At 39.3% G+C, this 25,311-nt stretch overlaps 1 protein-coding gene across 1 annotated transcript in view; it reads left to right on the top strand.

Annotated features, from left to right (window-relative positions):
- Positions 1-24,230, top strand: part of LOC101130677 (zinc finger protein 37A) — a 56,302-nt gene extending 32,072 nt beyond the window's left edge. The window contains exon 8 of the mRNA XM_031015526.3: positions 21,415-24,230. Within this exon, the coding sequence (XP_030871386.1) occupies positions 21,415-21,503 (89 nt within the window). The 3' untranslated portion in view covers positions 21,504-24,230. The remainder of the gene's footprint in view (positions 1-21,414) is intronic.
- Positions 24,231-25,311: the final 1,081 nt, after the last annotated feature.

The raw sequence follows: 25,311 nt of genomic DNA, 5'->3' as shown, positions 1-25,311 counted from the left end.
GAATGGCAAATAATCCTGATTTGGGGGAGAGTGTTCAATACCAATGCTAATTTTTTAAATGTCCTGTGTTTAATTTTTTGGAGTTTGTGATTTGCAACATGCCCCTACTGCATGAAGGGAGAGGAGATAGTAAAATGAACAGAAGTAATAATTGTAAACATAAAATCTCAATGGGTCCTAATTTTCCACAGAACAGAATAAAATGTGTAGCTGTCAATTTACAACACCACTCAGTAGGAGCACAATACAATAATTCCACTATTCTTAATATGGGCCAAATTTCTGATCTTGAAACCAGCTCAATTTTCCTATACAATTGATGTTTATGGGGCTTTTTTGGGGAATAAACATAGAAATTGACTGTTAGACCATTCTTGCATTGCTATAAAGAAATACCTGAGACTGGGTAATATAAAGGAAAGAGCTTATAAAGGGAAGAGGTTTAATTGGTTCAGGTTCTGCAGACTTTACAGGAAGCATGGTGCTGGGATCTACTTGGCTTCTGTTGAAGCCTCAGCTTTCGGTCATAGCAGAAGGCAAAACAGGAGCAAGAGAGAGAGAGTTGGGGGAAGTGCCACATACTTTTAGATGACCAGATCTTGGGAGAATTCAGTATCAGGAAGACAGCACTAAGCCATATGAGGGTTCCATCCCCATGATCACCTCCCACCAGGACTTACCTCCAGCACTGGGAATTACATTCAACATCAGATTTAGGCAGGCAAAATATCCAAAGTATAGGATTGACCTCCCAGTCTTAAAGGTTGAGAAATTTAACATTTGTCATCTGAGTTTCTTTCTCAATAAACCAATCATTAGGACTCTCACATAGTTTTACGGACCTGAAACTTTACAGAGAACCACAACTGGACAATGAGACCTGTTGGCAGTTGACTAACTCCTCTTCCTTCTGTCTCATTCCTGTTTTCCCACAGGTGGTTACAATGAGATGCTAGAGCTCTCATCTAACCACCTGCTGCCTGTTGATCATCTTCCTTACTCCCCTTAATTCCTGTCTATATAAACTCCTAACTTTAGTTGGGAGAGAGACGTATTTGATGGTTAGACTGACAGCATCCACAATAAATCTCTTCTTCCCTGGCAATACTCGTCTTAGTGACTGGCTTTCTGTGTAGTGAGCAACCACACCTAGGCCAAACAACACATTTGTTCTACTTGATCCTCTGAGCTAATATCTTTGCCTTATAAAAACTTGCCTCACAGCCACTCAGATCAGGGGATGGCCAATGAGGAAGAAACCATTAAGAACTATGTTATCCAGTTTTGTCTAGGGCTGCTGTGATCGGGCAGTTCACTGTGCAGTGAGAAGCCTCCAGAGCAACATGCAGCAGCCCTGTCATCACCGTTTTCCTCCTCCATCTAGCAGAAATCTTCGCACACTTGTGAAGCCAACTATAGCCATAACTGCACCCCAGGCCGAAGCTTTTTGCTAATAAGGTGGGGTTGGCCCATTTCTCTGTGCATTGTATCTAAGCCATGTAGTTTGGGCCCTAGAAAAGAGCTCTACCTAACAATGAGCTATTCTGCCAAACAGTCAACTGAGGATTTAAAAACTTGGACTTGTAGGGACTTTCAGTATTCTCTAATAAAGATGCACTCTATGTCCATATCTTTTCGTGTTTTCAAGTGCAAAAAGTAAACATTTTTGCTCAAATATTCCAGTTACCAAATAATTCATATGATGGTATTGGATTGACCCCCAAAAAATGTAAGATGAGAAACTGGGCAAGGCTGATATGTTCACCTCCTCCCATGTTCATGGAATGGGAGATGTACCTAGTGAGATTTGTAGTTGTATGGAGCTTGCCGCTGGCTTTTTCTGGACTAGTTTGAGACACTCAAGCCCCAGAATCCTTTAAAAATCAATAAGGTCTAGAGTGAGGACCCTCAGAATATCTGCTCTTTTCATCTTTTCACTTACGCCAACCACTTTCTTCACTGATGACAAGCACTCAAATTGTATTTCTCTCTTTAATACTAATATACAAGTGTTAGAAATGAAAAATAGTAAACAAAGGGTGTATATAATGTGTGTGATACTTGGCTTTAAGTGAAACCAGTAATGTTCCAACTAAAGATGTGCTTTCCTAGTGTTACACAGCTCATTCAGGTGGTGCATTTCTCTAAGTGCACTACTGGTATATGATGAGTAGTTGCAAGGGGCCAGTTTGTTAGTAGAACACCTGGGTTAGAGGCTCTCCCACTTCCTCCTAAATCTGTCTCTGGTTCTCCACTCATTTCAGGACCCCTTTCCTCAGCTTCTCTAACATACCAAGCCTGCATCTACTTTCAGCAGGATGCCATTGACACAGAGGTAAATATTAGCCGAATTCATGACTTCAACAGAATTTGAGCTGAAGTAAGTATTTGCAGAAGTATAACAAACTCAATATAATGCATGCCATAAAAGAGGTGTGGCCGTAGTGCCAAGGAAGCAGAATGAAAGAACTGCATTTTCCGGTAGAACAAGAATAAGAAAGTTACCTGAAAAAAGTGACAATTTACGCTGATTTTAATACTTGGTATAATTCTAGTGGGCAGAGAAACACATAGGCAGTTGAAACTGAGAGAGGGTGGTTATCTAATGTAATAGTTAGGGGATGTTTGGGGCTGTGAGTCATGCAGTTTGGTTAATGAGTGGGGAAAAAATGTAAGATCTATGTGGAGAATCTAGAAATTTGCTGTTGGAAACAAACTGAAGAACATGGAAAGATATCTGCACTAAAGTGTGGGATGTAATTGTGTTTTAGAACCTAATCAGAAGATTTTAATATGCACTGAGCAATAAAAGTCTAGAGGTGAGGAGGTCTGATAGGAGATATAAGGTGAGAAGGGGGTTAATATAATAGGAGGAAGGATGCACAGAGGACCTAACAGGCTTAACTAATTCATTAATTTATGTCGGGCCCTGGGGTTATGGTGTTAAGCAAAAATAGCCATATCACAATCAAATGCAGTGGGAGAAATTAAGTAATTGCACACATCTGAGCATAATCATGGCAGAGATGTATACTCAATAGAAGCAATCTCAATCTAGGAAGATTTGAGTACTCAGTCCTAGTATTTACTAGGAGTGAATGAGAATATTATACTTTCTGTCACAAATGGTTCCCTGTTAAAAAGTTTGAGTTTTATCTTTTCGATAATGAGACACCATTGAAAATTTTGGATCAGGAACTAAAATTTAAAAAGTCATTTTTTTCCATATTTCTTCCAATCATGTTTTCTTCTTTCTAAAGATTTGCATTACATGATGTACACCATGACATTCTGGAATCTGAGTCAGAGACAGTAAATTGCATAAGTGCCTCTTCCATCCTGAGTTCACGTCCAGTGGGCATGAAGTGTTCTACTTTCATTCAATGAAGTTCTTTTTTGAGACAGAGTCTAGCTTTATCGCCCAGGCTGGAGTGCAGTGGCATGATCTTGGCTCACTGCAATCTCCTCCTCCCGGGTTCGAGCGATTCTCCTGCCTCAGCCTCCTGAGTAGCTGGGATTACAGGCGCCTGCCACCATGCCCAGCTAATTTTTGTATTTTTAGTAGAGACGGGATTTCACTCTGTTGGCCAGGCTGGTCTCGAACTCCTGACCTCGCGATCTGCCCACCTTGGCCTCCCAAAGTGCTGGGGTTACAAGCGTGAGCCACCGCATCTGGCCAGTGAAATTCTTTACATAATGTTTCTGTGAGCACTCAGTAACTTATCCATAACAGTGTAGAAACTCAACTTACATTGTAGCTTTCTAGATAGTGGATTTTTCCTTCCCTACATTGCATTGTTCAATTTTCTAGAGTTATAATTAGGCATATTTGGTTATATTTTTTGGCTGGTAAAAAGTCAAAATAAGAGGAGGCATAGTGATCTTAAGAACTTCAGAACTCCAGCCTGGGTGACAGAGCAAGACTCTGTCTAAAGAAAAAAAAAAAGAACTATTATTTTTTATTTTTAACTTTTATTTTAGGTTCAGGGGTATATGTGCACGTTTATTTTATAGGTAAATTGTGTGTTGCAGGGCTTGGTGTACAGACGGCCACCCTCCACCTTGAGTAGTCCCTGGTGTCTGCTGTTCCCTTCTTTGTGTCCATGTGTACTCAATGTTTAGCTTTCACTTATAAGTGAGAACATGAGGCATTTAGTTTTCTGTTTCTGTGTTAAAAAACTATAACTTGGCTACTCTGCCTATGGAGTAGCCATTCTTTTTCCTTTACTTTCTCAATAAACTTGCTTTCACTGAAAAAAAGAACTGTAACTTCAAAACATGTTTCTATGCATCTCATAAAACTGCCATTAGAGATTTCATGTATTAGGTTTATCATTTTCCACTATATTTAGGTACAATTTAAGTACTTGCCTTCAAATTTATTGCCAAAAACCCCTTATCCCAACTAACATATGTTTGTAGTTTTGGGTTTTGTTTGTTTCTAAAAATCAGTGTTCTTACTTGTTCCATCCTGATTTCAAAATTGTGAGGATGATTTACTTTGGTAAAATACACATAAACAATATCATTTAATTTATTTGTAAGTGTACAATTCAATGGCATCAAATACATTCACAATGTTATATAACCATCAATACTATCTATACCTAAAAGTTTTTCACTTTCCCAACAAAAACTTGATCTACTCAACCATAATCTTTCCTTCTCTCCTCCCTGTCCCTGGTCACTTCTATTCTACTTTCTGTCCTTATGGATTTGCCTATTCCAGGTATGGCATGTAGGGAGAATCATGAGATATGTGTCGCTCTATGTCTAGATTATTTCTCTAAGCATAACATTTTCATGGCCCATCCATGTTTAGCTATATTTAAAACATTAATTTTTATGGCTGAATAATGTTCCTTTGCATGTTCATACCATGATTTGTTTACCCATTCATCTGTTCATGGGCACATGGGTGATTTGTACCTTTTGGCTATTGCGAATGATGTGCCTGTGTACAGTGATGTACATATGTCTGTTCAGATCTCTATTTTCAGGTTTTTGGATGTACACCTTACAGCAGAATTGCTGGGTTACATGGCACTTTTATGTTTAAACTTCTGAGAAAACACCACACTATTTTCTTTTCTTTCTTTTTTTTTTGAGACAGAGTCTTGCTCTGTCACCCAGGCTAGAGTGCAGTGGCACGATCTCAGCTTACTGCAACCTCTGCCTTCAGAGTTTAAGTGATTCTCCTGCCTCAGCCCCCCAGGTAGCTGGGATTACAGGGGTGCACCACCATGCCCAGCTAAGTTTTGCATTTTTTTTTTTTTTGAAGTACAGACTGGGTTTCACCATGTTAGCTAGGCTGTTCTCGAATTCCTGTCCTCAGGTGATCCACCTGTCTCGCACTCCCAAAGTGCTGAGATTACAGGTGTGAGGCATCATGCCTAGCCCACCACACTATTTTCAACAGCAGCTGCACCATTTTACATTCCCACAAGCAATGCACAAGTGTTCTGACTTCACCACTTTCTTGTCACTTCATGTTATTTTCCATTTTTCGTTAGCATACACATCTTACTAAGTAGAAAGGGGTATTGATATTTGCACTTCTCTAATGACTACTGATGTTAAGCATCTTTTCAAGTGCTTGTTTGTCATTTGTGTATATTCTTTGAGTAATGTCAAAGAATTTTCAAGTCCTTTGCTTGCTTTTAATTAGGTTATCTCTTTGATTGTGGTGGTGTTATTCATGTTCTTTATATATTTTGGATATTACTATCCTGTCAGACATATGATTGGCAATTATTTTATCATATTCAGTAGGTTGTCGCTTTGCTTTCTTGATAGTATTCTTCGATGCAAAAAAGTTCTTAATTTTGATCAAGTCCAATTGACCAATTTTTTCATTCTGTCGTCTGTGCTTTTGGTATCATGTTCCCAAATCCAATGTCATGAGGATTTTCTCCAGTGCTAGCTTCTGAGAGCTTTATAGTTTTAGGTCTTGCCTTTAGATCATAAATCTATTTTGTATTAATTTTTGCATGTGTTGTAAAGTAAGGGTCCAACTTCATTGTTTTGCAAGCAGATCTCCAGTTTTCCCAGCACTGTTTTTTGAAGACTATCATTTTTCTATTGAATGGCCTCTGCATCTTTGTCAAAAACAATTCACCATATATTTGAAGGTTTACTTCTGGGATCTCCATTACATTGATCTATTAGTACCACAGTGTTTTAATTATTGTAGCTTTGTGGTAGGTTTCAAAGTCAGGAAGTAGGAGTACCCCAAATTTATTCATCTTTCTGAAGATTGTTTTTGGTATTTGGTGCCCTCTGTAATTTTATATGAATTTGAAAATTAGCTTTTCCTTTTCTGTTGAATTTTGTAGCTCTCTTTGGGTAGTATTGGCATCTTCACAGTGTTAAGTCTTCCTGTACACAAACAGGGATGTCTGTCCATTTATTCGTTTCTTCTTTAATTTCTTTCAGCAGCATTTTATCATTTTTAGTATATAAGTTTTTAACCTCCTTAAATAAATTTATTGCAAAGTATTTAATTCTTTTTAGGTGCTATTGTAAATGGAGTCACTTCCTAATTTTCTTTTTGGATTTTTCATCAATGGTGTAGCAAACAAAATTGCTCATCTTGTACCCATAATCTTGCTGAATTTGTTTATTAGCTCTGGTGGTTTTCTTTGGATTCTTTGGAATATTCTACATATAGGTTCATGTCATCTGCAAATAGAGATATTTTTACCTCTTTCTATTTTGGATGTTTTTATTTTCCCTATCTAATAGCTCTGGCTAGAACCTCCTGTTAAATAGCAGCAGTAAAAAGGAGTATCCTTGCCTTGTTCTTAGTGGGAAATCTTTTTAGTTTTTCACCACTGATTATGGTGTTAGCCATGGGTCTTTCATAAATACCCTTGGTCATGTAGAGGAATTATTCCTTTATTCCTAGTTTTCTGAAAGTCTGTCATGAAATAGTGTTGGAATTTTTCAAATGCCTTTTCTGTATCAACTGAAATGATCATGTATAGGTTTTTCCCCCTTTCTTCTATTAATAATATGTATTGCATTGGTTGATATATTTGTATTGAACCACCCTTGCATTGCTGGGATAAATGCTATTCACTTATAATGAATAATTCTTTTAACGGACTATTGAATTCAATTTACTAATATTTTGTTTAAAATTTTTGCATCTATAATTGTAAGAATTTTGAGTTTCAGTACAATATTTAATAAATAAAGTAAGATAGTCAACACTTTATTATAAAATAGGCTTTGCGGTAGATGATCTTGCCCTGCTGTAGGTTAATGTAAGTGTTCTGACCATGTTTATATGGGCCAGATAAGCCATGATGTTTTGTAGATCAGGTGTATCAAACTCATTTTCAACTTGTATTTTCAACTTTCTTTATGGAGATGTAACCCCATGGTAACTCAATGTGCATCTGTAGTTGGTTTACTGTATTGTTCAAGTCTTTTTTTTTTTAACTTTTCATCTATATGATTGATCTATTTGTGACTTTAAGTAGAGCACTGAAGTCACCAGCTATTATCATAGAATTGTTTATTTGTTTATTTCTCCCTTCCATTCTGTCAATTTTATGTCATATATTTTGAGGGTTTGTCATTAGGTGCATAAATGCTTGTAACTTTAATTGCTCTATTGACTCTCTTAGTGATATAGTCTCCTTTATCTCTTTTAAACTTTAAGATTTAAAGTTTATTTTGTTTTAATATTATTATAGATTTATTTTGGTTACTATTTGCATGTAATATATTTTACTATCCTTTTACTTGCAAGTTATATTTGTCTTTAGACATATAGAAAGTCTCCTGTAGATTTTGTATTGAAATTGTTGCATCATGTTTTTTAAAAATTAATTCTGCCTATTGTTCTTTGATTGGAATTGTTAATCTGTTCAGATTTAAAGTAATTACTTGTAACACAGGGCTTAATTTTGCCACTTTGTTGCTTGTTTTTTATTTTTAAATTATACTTTAAGTTCTAGGGTACATGTGCACAACATGCAGGTTTGTTACATATGTATACATGTGCCATGTTGGTGTGCTGCACCCATTGACTCATCATTTACACTAGGTATATCTCCTAATGCTATCCACCCGCCCTCCCCCCACCCCATGACAGGCCCCGATGTGTGATGTTCCCCACCCTGTGTCCAAGTGTTCTCATTGTTCAATTCCCACCTGTAAGTGAGAACATGCAGTGTTTGGTTTTCTGTCCTTGTGATAGTTTGCTCAGAATGATGGTTTCCACTTTCATCCATGTCCCTACAAAGGACATGAACTCATCCTTTTTTATGGCTGCATAGTACTCCATGGTGTATATGTGCCACATTTTCTTAACCCAGTCTATCATTGATGGATATTTGGGTTGGTTCCAAGTCTTTGCTATTGTGAATAGTGCCACAATAAACATACATGTGTGTGTGTGTTTATAGCAGCATGATTTATAGTCCTTTGGGTATATACCCAGTATGGGATGGTTGGGTCAAATGGTATTTCTAGTTCTAGATCCTTGAGGAATTGCCACACTATCTTCCACAATGGTTGAACTAGGTACACCAATCAGACGTAGATTTGGTCTTTTCACATAGTCCCATATTTCTTGGAGGCTTTGTTCATTTGTTTTTACTCTTTTTTCCCTAAACTTCTCTTCTTGCTTCATTTCAATCATTTGACCTTCAATCACTGATACCCTTTCTTCCACTTGATCGAATTGGCTACTGAAGCTTGTGCATGCATCACATAGTTCTTGTGCCATGGTTTTCAGCTCCATCAGGTCATTTAAGGTCTTCTCTATGCTGTTTATTCTAGTTAGCCATTCGTCTAATCTTCTTTCCAAGTTTTTAGCTTCTTTGCAATGGGTTCTAACATCCTCCTTTAGCTCAGAGAAATTTGTTATTACCGATCGTCTGAAGCCTTCTTCTCTCAACTCATCAAAGTCATTCTCTGTCCAGCTTTGTTCTGTTGCTGGCGAGGAGCTGTGTTCCTTTGAAGGAGAAGAGGTTCTCTAATTTTTAGAATTTTTACCTTTTCTGCTCTGGTTTCTCCCCATCTTTGTGGTTTTATCTACCTTTGGTGTTTGATGATGGTGACATACAGATGGGGTTTTGGTGTGGATGTCCTTTCTGTTTGCTAGTTTTCCTTCTAACACTCAGGACCCTCAGCTGCAGGTCTGTTGGAGTTTGCTGGAGGTCCACTCCAGACTCTGTTTGCCTGGGTATCACCAGCAGAGGCTGCAGAATAGCAAATATTACAGAATGGCAAATGTTATTGCCTGATCCTTCCTCTGGAAGCTTTGTCTAAGAGGGGCACCTGGCCATATGAGGTGTCAGTCGGCCCCTACTGGGAGGTGCCTCCCAGTTAGGCCACTCAGGGGTCAGGGACCCACTTGAGGAGGCAGTCTGACCATTCTCAGATCTCAAACTCTGTGCTGGGAGGACCACTACTGTCTTCGAAGCTGTCAGACAGGGACATTTAAGTCTGCAGAAGTTTCCACTGCCTTTTGTTCCTGTTGCTTGTTTTTGATATGCATTATAAGTTTTTGTTCCTTACTTCCTTCATTACTGCCTTTTTACATAATTTTTTGTTATGAAACTTTTGATTCTTATCTCACTTACTTATACGTATATTCTTTAGATATCTACTTGGTAGTTACTATAGGGATTACATCTAGCATCCTAAAGTTATAACAATATGATTTGAATGGATACCACTTAAACAGCATACAAAAACTGTTTCTTGGCTGGGTGCAGTGGCTCATGCCTATAATCCCAGCACTTTGGGAGGCCAAGGCAGGTGGATCATGAGATCAAGAGATTGAGACCATCTTGGCCAACATTGTGAAACCCCGTCTCTACTAAAAATACAAAAATTAACTAGGCGTGGTGGTGCACACCTGTGGTCCCAGCTACTCAGGAGGCTGAGGCAGGAGAATCACTTGAAACTGGGAGGCGGAGGTTGCAGTGAGCTGAGATCATGCCACTTGCACTTCAGCCTGGTGACAGAGTGAGACTCCGTCTCAAAAAAACAAAACAAAACAAAACAAAACTGTTTTTCTACAATTTCATCCTACTTTCTGTTGTTAATGCTACAGACTGCATCTTTATTCATTGTGTGCTTAATAATATAGATTACTAATTATTTTTACACATTTGTCTTTTAAATTCTATAGAAAATAGAAAGTTAGATTACAAACCAAAATCAGAAAACAAAATTATTCTTTATAATTGTCCATGTATTTACTTTTACCTTACCTTTTTTTTTTTTTTTAAACATGGTGTATTAGTCTGTTCTCAAATTGCTATTAAGGAAGTATCTGACACTGGGTAATTTAAAAAGAAAAGAGGTTTAATTGACTCAACAGTTCCGCATGGCTGGGGAGGCCTCGGAAAACTTAAAATCATGACAGAAGGCACCTCCTCACAGGCGGCTGGGGAGAGAATGACATCCAGCAGGGGAAATGTTCTGTTTATAAAACCATCAAATCTTGTGAGAAATCACTCTCACAAGAACAGCATGGGGAAAACCACCCTCATGATTCAATTACCTCCCACCAGTCCCTCTCACAACACATGGGGATCATGGGGATTACAATTCAAGATGAGATTTGGGTGGAGACACAACCAAACCATATCAGAGGCTTCAGGTTACTGTCTAACTTTCTTTCATTTTAACCTGAAAGAATCTCTTTAGCATATATTGCAGGGCAGGTCTATGGAAAAATGAACCCCTTTAACTTTAAAAACTTTTTTTGAGAGTGTCTTCATTTATATCTCATTCATGAGGTAAAATAGTTTTTCTGAATATAAAATCATCAAGTAAAAATTTTTCAAAGCATTTTTTTCTTTTCGAGATGGAGTTTCACTCTTTGTCACCCAGCCTGGAGTGCAATGGTGCCATCTTTGCTCACTGCAACCTCTGCCTCCTGGATTCAACAGATTTGCCTTCCTCAGCCTCTGGAGTAGCTGGGATTATAGGCACCTGCCACCACGCCTGGCTAATTTTTTTGCATTTTTAGTAGGAACAGGGTTTCATGGTTTCACCATGTTGGCCACACTGGTCTCTAACACCTGACCTCAGGCGATCCACCCACCTCGGCCTCCCAAAGTGCTGGGATTACAGGTGTGAGCCACCACAGCCAGCCTCAAAGCATTTTAAATATATTCAGACACTAACTTCTGGCCTCTAAGGTTTCTCATGAGGAATTGGCTGATAATGTCACTGATGGTTTGTTGTATGTGATGAGTCACTTCACTTTTGTTGCTTTCAATATTCTCTGTCTTTTAATATTTTGATTATAATGTATCACAGTATGAGTATTATTGAGTTTATCCTATCTGGGGTTTGTTGAGCATCTTTGACTTGTAGATTCATCTTTTTGCATAAAATTTGGGAAGTTTTTAGGCATTATTTATTCAAATATTCTTTTTGCCCCAGTCTATCTGTCTTCTCCTAATGGGATTCTCATGCTACATATGTTTGTTTGTTTGATGGTATCTCACATATTCCCTAGGCTCTCTTCAGTTTTTATTACTTTTTTCCTTTCTTTTCCTCAGAGTCAGTAATTTCAGTGGTTCTTTCTTCAAGTGTATTTATTTTTTTTTGGCTTGCTTAAATCTGCTCTTAAACCCCTCTAGAGTATTTTCAGTTATTGTACTTTTCATTTCTAGAATTTCTTGGCTGTCTTTTATAATTTTATATCGTTTTTTGAATAAACATTTTTTCAGACATCATTTTCCTGTTTTGTCCATGTCTTCCTTAGCTCTTTGAATACCTTTAGGACAGTTGTTTAAAAGTCTTTTTCTAGCAGTAAGTCTGACATACTCATCCAGGCTTCCTTGGGTTTTGATTTATTTGGCTCCTTTAAGTGGATTATACTTTCCCCTTTTTTACGCCTTCTTTGTTGTTTTTGTTGTTGACGGGACCCTGAACCTTATAATGCAGAAACTGGAAAGCAGATATTCCCTCTTCCTCCAGGGCTTGTTGGGCTTTAAAAAATGTTTTATGGTGTTCCTTATTGGAGATCAGCCTGAGGTAAAAACTTAAGGTCTTATTCAGGTCATTACTGGGCCTTTGTCTTTCCCTAGGCAGGTATGTTGGCTTTCTAAATTCTGTCACATATGCAATTACTTTTTAGTCTCCAAAAACAGGTGTATCCCTTTTGAATCCCTTGGTGGCTACTTCAGTTTATGGAGGTTGGATAACTGGTGACCAGCCTACATGCCCACACCACATTTATCAGAGAAGCACTCCATAATTAGAACACAGAGCCCTGGTATTTGGGAGGCCAGGTCTTTATTGTCTACCCTGGCTCCAGCAAGACCTTTCACCCTTGAATGTGGGTTATGGACCCCAATGCCACATGACATGAGACTATAGAGACTGTGGTTGGGGGATGGTAGTTGCAACCCTGCTCGTGGCTTAAATAAAGCAAAGATTACCATAGTGTACCAGCCAAGCTGTCCCCTGGAAGCTGCAAGTGTTCAAAATAAACTACGGAGGTTCAAAATGTTTGCCTCAGCCAATTTCTTCCAATATAATTGTGCAGATAGAGAGGGATTTTTGGTATTTTGTACTTTGCCATTTGTCTTGACTTCATTCCCCTAAGGATCAGTTTTAATAGTGAAGCATAATTACTCTTTGAAGCATGTTAGTTTTCCTGTATTGGAAGTCCTAATTTGTTCCTCTTTTGTTAAATTTAAAATGTGTGTGACTCATTATATTGGCATCCTGAAATAAATAACTCTTTGTAATCCAGACATTTTGATTAATCAGAAAATTACACTAACATCCTAGTCAATTAAATGTCTATGCAGCACTGTGGTCCCACTTTGCAGAGTGACTATAATTGCATTGCTTTGCCATTAGTAATTGTTCTAGAGTGTGAAATAATTGTAAGTGTATGAAAGCTCTTGTAGAGAGAACTTCACCTAGGCTTGTGGCATTCACTATTAAAGCAATGAGTGCCTTCTGGGGATAGTCAGCTCAACTGACTTCAAATTTTTGCAGAGTGTCACCACAAACACTAAGTATAGATTTCAGTTTGAAAAACTTTAAATTTACCTTTTATTGCTGTGTTTGGTGATATAAATGCAGCTAAAAGCATGAGTTAACAAAGTGAGATTTAGAAAGGAAATGTCATTGACTGCCTGAGCTATGTACTTCATGGAATATGTTTTTGTAATAAAGCCCCTAGAAAATCGGGAAACTTATGAAACAAGCTTTACATATGTATATGCATACATATATGTTTAAAACTTATATTGGACTAAGGTTAGAATACTTAGTGAGGTCTGAAATGACAAATGGGGTGTGAGAATGTAAGCAAAGTAAACAAGGACTGTCAGTTCTTAATTTATTAGCAGCACGTGCTCACCAGGAACCCGTTGTCTAAAAGCCAATCCCCTGAGAACAAACAGCATTGAGTCTGAAATTCAAATTTCCCAGAATGGAAAATGATGAGCCCTAGAATTTTAGAGTCTTGTCATTAAATTTGCAAAGTTCAGTTACACCACAGCCCAGCTACTTACCAACTGCCTTATTACTCTTCTCTTTGGGCCTACTTAACCCAACTAAAGAATCAGGGAGTCAGACTAAATATCCATAAAGGTCCTCCTAAAGACACATCCTCTGGTTCATTTTGAATATCTAACTTAACATTCTGTCCCTGCAGGTGTTCTTTTTTATAGCATCATTTTAGAGCTGTAGCCTATCTGCAGAGGAAGAGCTACAGGCAGGTTTGGAGTGCATGAGTTCATTACAAATATCATGTTTTATAAATTGATGCCAGTGTTCTTGACCTGTCTTGTGAACAACTGGGACCTTATTTCCTGTGTCACTCTCTCCCCTTTGCATCTTACACTTTCAGCTAGTCTTAGAGGTTTCCATTGAGTTCTGAGGACAGACTTTCAGAATCCTCATTCTCTTGCTTCCTTTCCTCCAGAGGTATTTCTGTTCATTATTGTCATTATTATGTGTTTTTTTTTCTGATTATGAGGCAACTAAAATCATCTGATTATTGATCACTGTGTTGAACCTCTAACTGTATTTCTTCAATGGTTAGATATATTTTTCCTTTTTTTGAGATGAATTCTCATTCTGTTGCCAGGCTGGAGTGCAGTGGCATGATCTCAGCTCACTGCAACCTCCGCCTCCTGGGTTCAAGTGATTCTCCTGCCTCAGCCTCCTGAGTAGCTGGGACTACAGGAACGTGCCACCATGCCCAGCTAATTTTTGTATTTTTAGTAGAGACGGTGTTTCACCATGTTGGCCAGGATGGTCTGGATCTCTTGACCTCATGATCTGCCCACCTCGGCCTCCCAAAATGCTGGGATTATAGGTGTACACCACTGCACCCAGCTGACATATTTTTCATAGTTAATATTGCTAGTGAGTATGAGTTTTTAAATATGCATATTTCGTTTACTATTTTTCTTCCTTCAAGCCTCTGAAAATATTGGTGTCTCAAAATTAATAATTTATTGATTGAAAAAATTCCACTGATCTATTCATATTTATTTATAACGTACCAAATCTAGTGCAATAAGTAGTCCCAGGAATTTGGTTCCCATTTGGGAGTTATACTTGAATTTCATTTATAAACCCAACTTCATTTTTCTCTCCTCTGGCACATGTATTCATAATCATCTTAGCATTCTTTTAGTTGTTACAGATGAGGTAACTGCAGTTTGATGTTTACTGTACACTCTTTTTCACCTGCAAATGGTAGCTAGAGCTGCGTGGTCCTGTAAGTTTGCTGTACCCTTGATAAAAGAACTTACATTTTATAATCATTGCTATGGCTGTACTGGATCGTGGATCCATAACTCTACAGGTTTGTCAAACACTACCAAATGCTACACCACAAACACTGATCTTTATTCTTTGCTTATTAAAACAAGCAACCAACCAGGTTAATGTATTCCAAGAGGAAAAGGAAATTGACCAAACTAACTTTGGAAAATGGTAATTTGACTGCATAAGGTTTACACAAACTGAGCTGTGTGTAAACACTGTATCTAGTTGGTAATTTTATCACAGGGACAAAAGTTAATTCTGACATTACTTTTCATTTTCATTTACACTAGGCTAGAGAAAATGAATAAGTTGTAGAGAATGTGAGCTAGATTCCTCACTGTTACAGAAGGAAGTTATAAGTTAGAAAGGGTACAAGACTAGAAAAAATCCTATGGTGCCAGATTAGAGTTAAAAATATCAATATATACGCAGATAGATATGTAGATAAGATAGACTCACTGAGAGATGGTAGTTAGGCAGATAGATAGATAGATAGATAGACAGATAGACAGATACATATACATAGAGATTGATAGATGATGTATATACATGGGTTAGGACACACTATTGCTAGTTCTGTCTGCTAAGAGATACATGCATCCCGTAAGTAATGAGCATAAATCTTGGTTTCTAAATAACATTCTCCAATATAATGATTCAGATCTCTGGAGCAATGTTTGCTTCTAGGATTGGGGCAGTGAAAACATAAGATGATCCTGGAGCATCCTGATGTGCCAGCAGGCCAGAAAGTGCTCAAAACACAAGGATGTGGCATGCGTCGTAATCCAAAGTAAAATATAAAGAGACGTGAGTCCATACTATGCAAATAAATTGTTAATTAAATGAATGAGAAGGAAGAGACTAATCTTTCCCATGGAAGAATTTCAAATAATTTATGTAGAAAACATGAGGGCAAAGAAAATCACCATTAGAACACTACAGTGATAGTGGCTGTTGGCAAGATCCAATGAGGGACCCATATTAGTGGGTGAAACTTGAGGAGGAAACAGGGTATTTGCAAAGCCTGAAAGTATCTTTAACTGAATATTTACTAATTACCATGGTTGTTTTAATATACACTCACAAATATATTGTTATTTCTGCCTTAAAGAGGTGGAGTTTAATTTTCCTCTCCTTAAGTGTGGGCTGGATTTAGTGACTCAATTTTAACATATAGAGGATGGAAGGGAAAAATAACCTCGCAGAGGAGCAACCTGGCAGACACAAGCTAAACCGAATGATTGCGGTTCATGTCACCAGTGATGCCTTATCCCCACGGATGTGATGAAAAGGCCACCTCACCTCTGCAACATTCTTCCCTCAAATCCATACTCCTAGTGTAGTCAGACAAACATAAACCAAGGGAACTCCACACATATCCAACTGGTTTTCAGCAAAAGTGCCAAGGTCATGAAAAACAGGAAAGATTGAGACACTGTCACAGAGTCAAAGACACTAACACATCATGATGAGCAAACATGGCACAGTACCCTGTACTGGATCCTGGAACCAATAATAATAATAGAAAAGTGGCAAAATCCAAATGAATTGTATAGTCTAGTTATAGTATTATACCAATGTTAATTCTTCTTAGTGTTGTTAAATATATTATAGTTACATGAGATGTTAACCTTAGGGGAAGTTAAAGGCATATTGAAACCATCCACACTATCTCTGGAACTCTTCTCGAAATCTAAAATTACTTCAAAATAAAAATTTTTTAAATCAGGAAAGAGGCTAAAGCAGGCTGGGTGTGGTGGCTCATGCCTGTAATCCCAGCACTTTGGGAGGTGGAGGTGGGCAGATCACTCTAGCCCAGGAGTTTGAGACCAGCCTGGCCAACGTAGTGAAGCCCTGTCTCTACTAAAAATACAAAAATTAACCGGGCATAGTGGTGGGTGCCTATAATCCCAGCTACTTTGGAGGGTGAGGCCGGAGAATTGCTTGAACCCAGGAGGTGGAGGTTGCAGTGAGCTGAGATTGCGCCACTACACTCCAGCCTGGGTGAGAGAAAAATAAAAGAGGCTAAAGCATCAAAAAGGGGAGCAGGGAAGCAGGGCTCTCTTTTGTCTTAATAAGGAAGTCTGAGAAGTTCTGGCACCATTGTCGTATGTTTCTAGCAGAGCAGAATGCCAGGGCTGGGCCATGTCTGGGGAACAGCCTCAGGATAGAGTAGACAGCAGATAAGGGAACTGAGGCCAGACCCCAGGAAGAACCAAAAATATATATTTATGCAGAGAGAACAATATAAACAAGCTTCTACTGCTCTGATGATAAATGTGAGATGATTCACAGGACACTAATTCATATCTACTCTTACCATCAGAAAATATAAACACTATTAAAACAAAATGTTTACATAGATCCAAGCTTATATTGTGAAAATAGAACTTCTCATTGTTCTCTACATGGGGGTGTGTACAACACTGGTGGACCCCGCAAGCTTACTCAGGTACAACTCAGGTACAGGATCATTTGGGAACCCTGAGCATGGCCCCTGAGCCAATGTATAACGTGATTGGTCAGGCTGGTTCTGCCTTGAATAACAGATTCCACTTTAGCTGAGAGAAGGTAATATTTTTTTAAATTCCATTTTGGTTTATCTACACTGTTTTAGAATGTATGGGTTTCTCTAGATCCTCTGTTACTTCAGGTATGACATTTTATGCACGTCACTTGTTGCAGCCCACTGGTGTCCACATTCTGCCATGTGATGTGGAGGATCCTCACCTCCATGTAGGCCCATTTCTCCTTCTCACTTTACAACATAATTTACATGCATGAAGAACTATATCAGACCATGGAGTAATTTTTGCTTCAATCATCAAACACAGTTTAGAAAAACTCAAGAAGGCCAGTCTATCGTGTTTATCCATGTTTTTATTATTTCTATTTTTCTTCATTCCTGATGTTATGTTTCCTTATTTTATCATTTTGTTTCTGAATTAAGAACTTCCTTTAGCCACACCTTTAAGAAGGTTGCTGTGTCCTTCCTTGAGTCCCAGGTCCCCCTGGCAGCCCACAGTGTGGATCTGGGATACACAGGGTGAGCACAGGCTGTAGGAGGTCTTGAAATTCTGGCAGGGGTTCTGCACTTGACCTAAGAGGTAAGGCACCAGCACTTCTGAAACCAGACAGAATTGGATGGAAGCTGTATTTTAAGGTGATTGTCTGTATTTATGAGGATTAATCTTTTGGATAATCTGGAAGGCCTGGGGGACTCACTGGAAAGATATGGTAATAATTTCAATAAATATTTAAGGGCTATACCAAGTTGAGGCTGGTAGGACCAGGGAGAAGCAGCTGCATGCTACATATTGAGATCATCTAAAGACAGCAAATTGATGTTTTACATGAGGTTGATTTTGAAGAGTAAGGAGGCATATCTGGTCCCCAGTCTCATCTCTGGAAAGAACTGCACCAGACCCAATCCACCCTAATTACCTGTTCTCTCCTGATTGTGAAGTCTATGAAAAGAAACACAGGTCATTTTCAGAAAATGAAGACATGGTGTTAGTAGCAAAATCTCACTGTGGTTTGAATGAGCATTTATGAACTGTCAGGAAGGAGCCCTTCATTGCTCTGTTGTCAAGAATGGGAGACACTAAGAGCTCAGCCAGGGCTTTGACTTAAGCTCCATGTGAATAACCTTGGCCTATGCTCCCTGGACATGCAGTTCACTATCCGCAGAGTGTGGCCAGTTTGTCTGATGGGAGGAATCACATGCACTGTGAGTCACCCCTTGCAGCAAGAAGTCCACAAACAGGACTTTTTCCTGGCAATAGTAAGTGAGGTCAGCTGGGGTGTGGAGCTGCCCAAGACTGGCTGCACACTCCAGGGATGGGAGTTTTAGTGTCCTGGAGGGAGCCTCCACCTGTGACTGCTTTAGCACTGCCCTGAGAACCATGGTCCACATGGCACCTGTGAGCAGAGATGGGGGAAAGAGGAGACATCACTGGGCTGCAGAGGTCAACAGGGATGTGGAAGTGTCTTTTATTGCAATTAAGTTTTCTAGTCATGAAACCTCTTCAAGGTATAGAATCAGCTCTGAAATTCTCAAAGTGTTTTGATCATAGTATTTAGGGATTTATTTTTTTAACTGAGATTTACATTACTATGTATTTGCAGTAATGTTTTTGTTAAAAGTTATATCGTAATGTATTTAGCCAGAACTTAGTGTCTGTGAGAAAGAAAAGATACTAGAACTTCTTACTACCTTCTAAGATATAAAGTTTAAAATTATATAATGTAACCAGTGACTTTCCTATTTTAAAAAATCACATAAAAAATAAACTTACTGTCTGTATATTTTTGTTTTAATCAGTATATACTTATACATGGGTACACTAATTTCTGTCACAGTCAAATACAATTATAAAATATATATTTTGGAATAATATGACCCACAGATTCATGATGCAATATAGTATGAATTAATTCTTTTTTATTATAGTTGTCTAATGCTGTGTCAGCTTCTCAACAAGGCGTCAAGCCCACAAAGACCCAATGAATACACATGGCTTGAGTGTCCAGTGGAGCCCACGTGGGTGGCACCCCTTGACAACTGAATGTCTGCTGACCTAATTTCTGAAATATTTCTGCACATCAATTACCTATGTCTGCTTGGATGAAGTTGAAAAAATTCAATAATCTCATAATAGAATCTTGAATTCTTTAATGTTCCCAGCAGTGAACCCAATGCCATGGGTGTGGTTTAAACCACCCCCATGGTTTAAACTAAGTCTCGTATGCAGCACTACCCAGCTGCATACAAAACTCAAGAATCAGAGGTAAGAAGGTGGCTGGAAGTCATCTGGATTCTACAACATATATAGTGCTGGGTCAGTTAAGCTCTAAAACAATGCATTTAGTAAAATGATGGATTTATATAGGAATTTTCCAAATGGGAGGTGAGGGAAACAGCATATGGAGATTTGACAGCAGATACATTGAAAGTTAAAAAGAAAGGCAGAAATGCAAATCCCTTCTCACTCCTTCATACCTGGGGCAGTTTTGAGCGGCTTGGATGCTAAACATACAGGAGACAAATTCAACAGCCTTATTGATTTTCACACGCTCCCCATTTTCCGAAACAAAATGAACAACAATAAAAGTGGATCCAGGGAAAAAAGGATCAGAATGCCACAAATTCTACTGAGGCTATGGAAATAGTTTTGACTCCCACTGCCTGTGACTATCATAATAAAATCAGTCACTAATATAATTTGAAATTTAGGAAAGAAACAAATTGTCTTGATAGGGTGTCTAGCTCACTGTACCTACTAAGAGAGGCTGTGAGTGCTCCGAGAGTAATTTGAATTCCACATGTGTCATTTCCCTTTAATAATTTTCTTGCCAGGCATTTTATACTTTAAAATTTGTGTGGGAAATTTCTAACAATGGACCTGTTGTTATTTTTTCACATTATCTCTACATTTTTCATATTATCTCTACATTCTCACTAGGGATCTTTTCTATCAAATGAAAGGATATAAAGAAACTTCTCAGGCACCATTTTCACCCTTTGGTTCATGGGTCACTGTGCAGCGGAAAACAATGGATGTGCCTATACAGTTCATATTGGCTGGGGGCTCAGTCACTGTCGCAGATTTACTGTGGTAAAAACTAATACCAGAAATGTTCCTCAAGAAAACAGAAAGGACCAGCTGAGTGAGAATATATCTATAAAACTGTTTTTCTCAAGAGGAGACTAAAGACTGTGAGCTGGGCGAGTGGTGGCTTATGCCTCTAATCCCAGCAATTTGGGAGGCTGAGGCGGGCAGATCACCTGAAGTCAGGGGCTCGAGACCAGCCTGGTCAACTATGGTGAAAGCCCATCTCTACTAAAAGTACAAAAATTAGCCAGGCGTGGTGGTGGGCACCTGTAATCTCATCTACTCAGGAGGCTGAGGCAGGAGAATCACTTGAACCTGGGAAGCAGAGATTGCAGTGAGCCAAGATCATACCATTGCACTCCAGCCTGGGCAACAGAGTGAGATTCTGTCTCAAACAAAAAGAAAGAAACAAAATAGCCTGTGAGATACTTTTCTTTCATTGAAATCACTGCCTCTTATCTTGGCATAATTTGAACATCCCAAGCAGGGAGAAGACAGAGCCAGGCACATTTCCCTGAGACTTAACATTTCCAGGCACATTTCCCTGAGACTTAACAAGGGTGTTTTATTTATTTATTTATTTGAGCTGGAGTTTCGCTCTTGTTGCCCAGGCTGGAGTACAGTGGCACAATCTCAGCGCACCACATCAGCCTCCCAAAGTGCTGGGATTACAGGTGTGACCACCATGCCCAACCCACAACAGGTGTTTTAATAGTTTATGAGGACATTGATAAACAGCTAGATTGGACTTAGGGATAAATTAATTAAGCCCTCATATTTTATTGGTGAAAAGACAGATCCCGAGAGACAATGACAAAGATACTTGATTTCTACTGTTGGGTTGATCCTGGAACAATCTGGGCCTGAACTGTGCAGGTCTACTTACAGGGGATTTTTAAAAATAAATGCAGTAGATTCATATAGGCAGTTTCCACATTTGAAACCAAATGTGGCAAGAAAATACAGTATTGGCCAGGTTTCAGGCCTACATGCACAGAGGGTCGACTTTTCCTACCCACAGGCTCCACAAGGCTGACTTCAGGACCTGGGCATGCATGGATTTGTGCCGAGACCAGCTCGGTCGTGGAGACTCCAACCGAGTGGCACTAGAGGAATGAAGACAAAGACAAAGACACAGAAATAAAGTGCAAAGTGGGAATCGGGGATAACAGCCTTCAGAGCTGAGAGCCACAAACAGAGTTTGACCCACATGTTTACTGACAGCAAGCCAGTGATAAGCATTGTTTCTATAGGTTATAGATTAGCTAAAAGCATTCCTTACGGGAAACAAAGCATTTTTAGCGAGGAGCAGAGAAACAGTCTCTGGCTGATTATCTGCAGCAAAAACATGTTGTTAAGGCACAGGCTGCTCATGCTATTTGTGGTTTGAGCAGTTTTCCGCTCTGGGAAGGCCAGGTGTTCCTTGCCCTGCTCCAGTAAACCAACAACTTCTTGCAGTGTGCGTCATAGCCATCACGAGCACGTCACATTGCTGCAGAAATCCTCTTTATGGCCAGTTTCTTTAAGGCCTGTTTATGACAGGCTTAGGGCCTGTTCCCAGCAAATTTGGGTGTCCAAAGTGGGTCCTGGAACTAATCCTCTGGATACCAAGGGACGACTGTGTTTGAACCATCGTTTGGGTTTGGAGAGATTAATGACAACAGTGGCTAAGCATGGGAAGGGTTTCTATGGTGGGACTGCATTGGACCACCTCTGAATGTGTGTATTAGCAGTTTAGTAAATAAAACAAATCTAAATTATTATTTGATTGGGGTTAGTGGGATGCAAATAATAAGATTTATTCAGAGTATCCTAAAAATTCCCCCAGTTTTATTTAGTTTTGTGGAATTATGTCCTCTTTCTAATTTTGCAACGTTTCCTTGCATGTTAAAACATTCTTCCCTGAACCCACAATGAGTCTTTTACAACCCATCTCTGATACAAGAAAAAAGATATTTCAATGAAAAACAGAGCTTGCTTTTGTGCATAAGCTAAAAACAAACAAAACAAACCCAGAAGCATAGCTGCTCTGCTCATTCCCTTCTACCCAAGAGAAAAAAAGAAAATAAAGACACCATCAAGGAAACTGATGCCACAGGAAATCTTTTATTCATCATTTGGAAACTTATCACCAGCACACTGAGGACAATAGCCCTTTCTCTCAGTTGCTTGTAGATAATTCACATCTTTGTCAAAAGACTCTCCTTCAAAAAATGTGGAAAATTGATTTCGATGAATTAAGGAAATACAAGTCATGAGGAATGGAGAAGAAAATAACACATAGATAATCTGTCATGTCACATTTTATGTCTAGATATTGAGGGTATCAAGGAGATGCATGCCTGGTGATGAATAAAGACAAACAGCTGATCTTGGAGGCATGGAATTGGGACTTGGAACTGCATCCCGCCCCCCAGCTCCTATTCTCTTCTGTTATTGAACATCTGGAGAGACAGGCATATTGGCGTCCTTGGTTTACCTATACTAAACCTCTTGCATACAGATGAGCAAACTGAGATCTAGAAAAATGAACTGGCCCAAATTTACAGAATTAGGTGACTTTGTCACATGAGTGGGTGAAGAGTCTCAAAGATTAGTGAAGTCTAGAAGATTGTAGGAGAGTCATCAACTAAGTTATGCAAGCTGTCCAATCCCCTCCCAGATTTCACATGGAGAATTTCATGGGAACAGAGCCAAATGAAGAGAGTTGGGTACACAGACGAGGGCTGGTGTGGCCATTGAGATGCCTGAGCATTTACCAGGGGATTTTTATTTTTAAAGGAAATATCTGCAGCATCTTACCAAACGCTCTGCCCAGGATCTCAGAGGCTTTGAGAACACTAAGCTCTGCCTGTGTTCCTACATTATGAAAAACCAAGAGGGATGTAGCCCTTGTGCTTGTGTTTTACTGAGGGGGAGGCTCATGGCTCCATCCAGACAACCTTAACACCCCGCCTTTGATCCCAGAGGCTGATGGAGAATGTCTTAGCCAGCTGCAGCCCTAGGTATGGTTCTAACACATGGAGGCTCCTCTGAGAAATCTACAGGGCTTCATTATGGCCATCAATAGGTCTTCTTGTCTTGCCACATTTCTGGGACTTTGCAATTTTTTTAATGGTTTGCTTTAATATTCTTCTTTTTTTTTTAAATGGAGTCTTTCTCTGTCACCCAGGTTGGAGTGCAGTGGTACAATCCTGGCTCACCACAGCCTCTGCCTCCCAGGTTCAAGCAATTCTCTTGCCTCAGCCTCCTCAGTAGCTGGGATTACAGGCACTTACCACCACAACTGGCTAATTTTTGTACTTTTAGTAGAGACGGGGTTTCACCATGTTGGCCAGGCTGATCTTGAGCTCCTGACCTCAAGTGATCCACCCTTCTTGACCTCCCAAAGTGCTGGAATTACAGATGTGAGCCACCACACCAAGCCATATTTGCTTCAATATTCTAACACAAAATGATAGCTTAACCTATTATCCAATATTCCCACTTCTCAATAGGATGCAACTGCTATGCTTTCTTTGAAATAATTATTTTTGAAAATATTATTTCAAAATGTAGCCCTCCTAGACAGTGCTAATTCTATTGGGATTTTAAAGGATTACACAAAATAGCCATCACATTTCACTTAATGTGCCCTATGTAATGCAGCACACAGCCTGCTACAGCCACTTGGGAGGCTCTCGCCCACTGTCTCCTCCAGGTTCTCTCACATGCATCAAGGCTATGATCAAATGGGACATTCTCACTCCATCCCCTCCTAACCCCCAATTCAGATTGTAGCCCACCCCTCAGCAGTCCCTATCCACTTTTCTTCATTTTGTTCCATAACTTTTGACACCTTCCAACATTCTACGGTTGTGCTTTTTTTTTTTTTTTTTTTTTTTTTTTTTTAGAGAGAGAGAGTCTAGCTCTGTCGCCCAGGCCAGAGAGCAGTGGCATGATCTTGGCTCACTGCAAGCTCCGCCTCCTGGGTTCACACCATTCTCCTGCCTCAGCCTCCTGAGTAAATGGGACTACAGGTGCCTCTACGACACCTGGCTAATTTTTTTGTATTTTTAGTAGAGACCGGGTTTCACCATGTTAGCCAGGATGATCTCAATCTCCTGACCTCGTGATCCGCCCGCCTTGGTCTCCCAAAGTGCTGGGATTACAGGCGTGAGCCACCGCACACACCCGGTTTTGCTAATTTCTTTAGTGAACTATTTGCTCTTCTGCACAAAATTGTAAGTTCCACGGGGATAGAATTTTTTTTATGGCTTTATTCTTTGCGGTATGTCCAGTGCCTAGAAAAGTACCTGGTAAGTGTTGTGAAGTATTTCCTGAATAGAGGTTGAATGTTGTGATAAGTTTCACTGTGACTCCTCATCTTGTGCCTGCACTTGCAAGTTTCTTCTTGTCTGCCTGGGGCGTTGCGCTCAGCACCTTCAGCCCCCACCACTCAAGGTTCCTGTCTGCATGAGTGTAATTGCCATCGAGTGTCAACAGCACCATCCCTTTCCCCACTCTCATTCAGAAGCTCCTCCTCTGCTCTGGGATGGGACAAACTCACTCTTGTGTCATCATTCTGCCAAGTTTATTAAAACTCAAAATGTGAGTGTCTGCTCTTTTCTTTCTCTTTGTCCTTTTGTTAAAACTTCCCATTTGAAAGAGGAGATGCCAAGGTTTAGACTAAATGGGAGAGAAATAGTGGGCAACTGGAGAACAAGGGAGGAAAACCACATTGGTTAATCTATCAAATCATTACATTTCTATATGATTAAGCATAAAATAAAATGTCTTTGAAGAAGTTATGCAGTCCAAGGGGTCTCTAACTAATGAGCAGGTCCTGAAGGACATGGTAAAGCCCATATCAAAGCTGAGTTAATTAGCATTTTATCCTGAAATGCATCCGTGGGGACAAGCAGTTCAGCTAAACTTT

This window comes from Gorilla gorilla, chromosome 8, assembly GCF_029281585.2.
Source record: "Gorilla gorilla gorilla isolate KB3781 chromosome 8, NHGRI_mGorGor1-v2.1_pri, whole genome shotgun sequence".
Taxonomy (NCBI): domain Eukaryota; kingdom Metazoa; phylum Chordata; class Mammalia; order Primates; family Hominidae; genus Gorilla; species Gorilla gorilla.
Note: the sequence above shows the minus strand (reverse complement) of the source record. Positions and strands in the feature narration are given on the sequence as shown.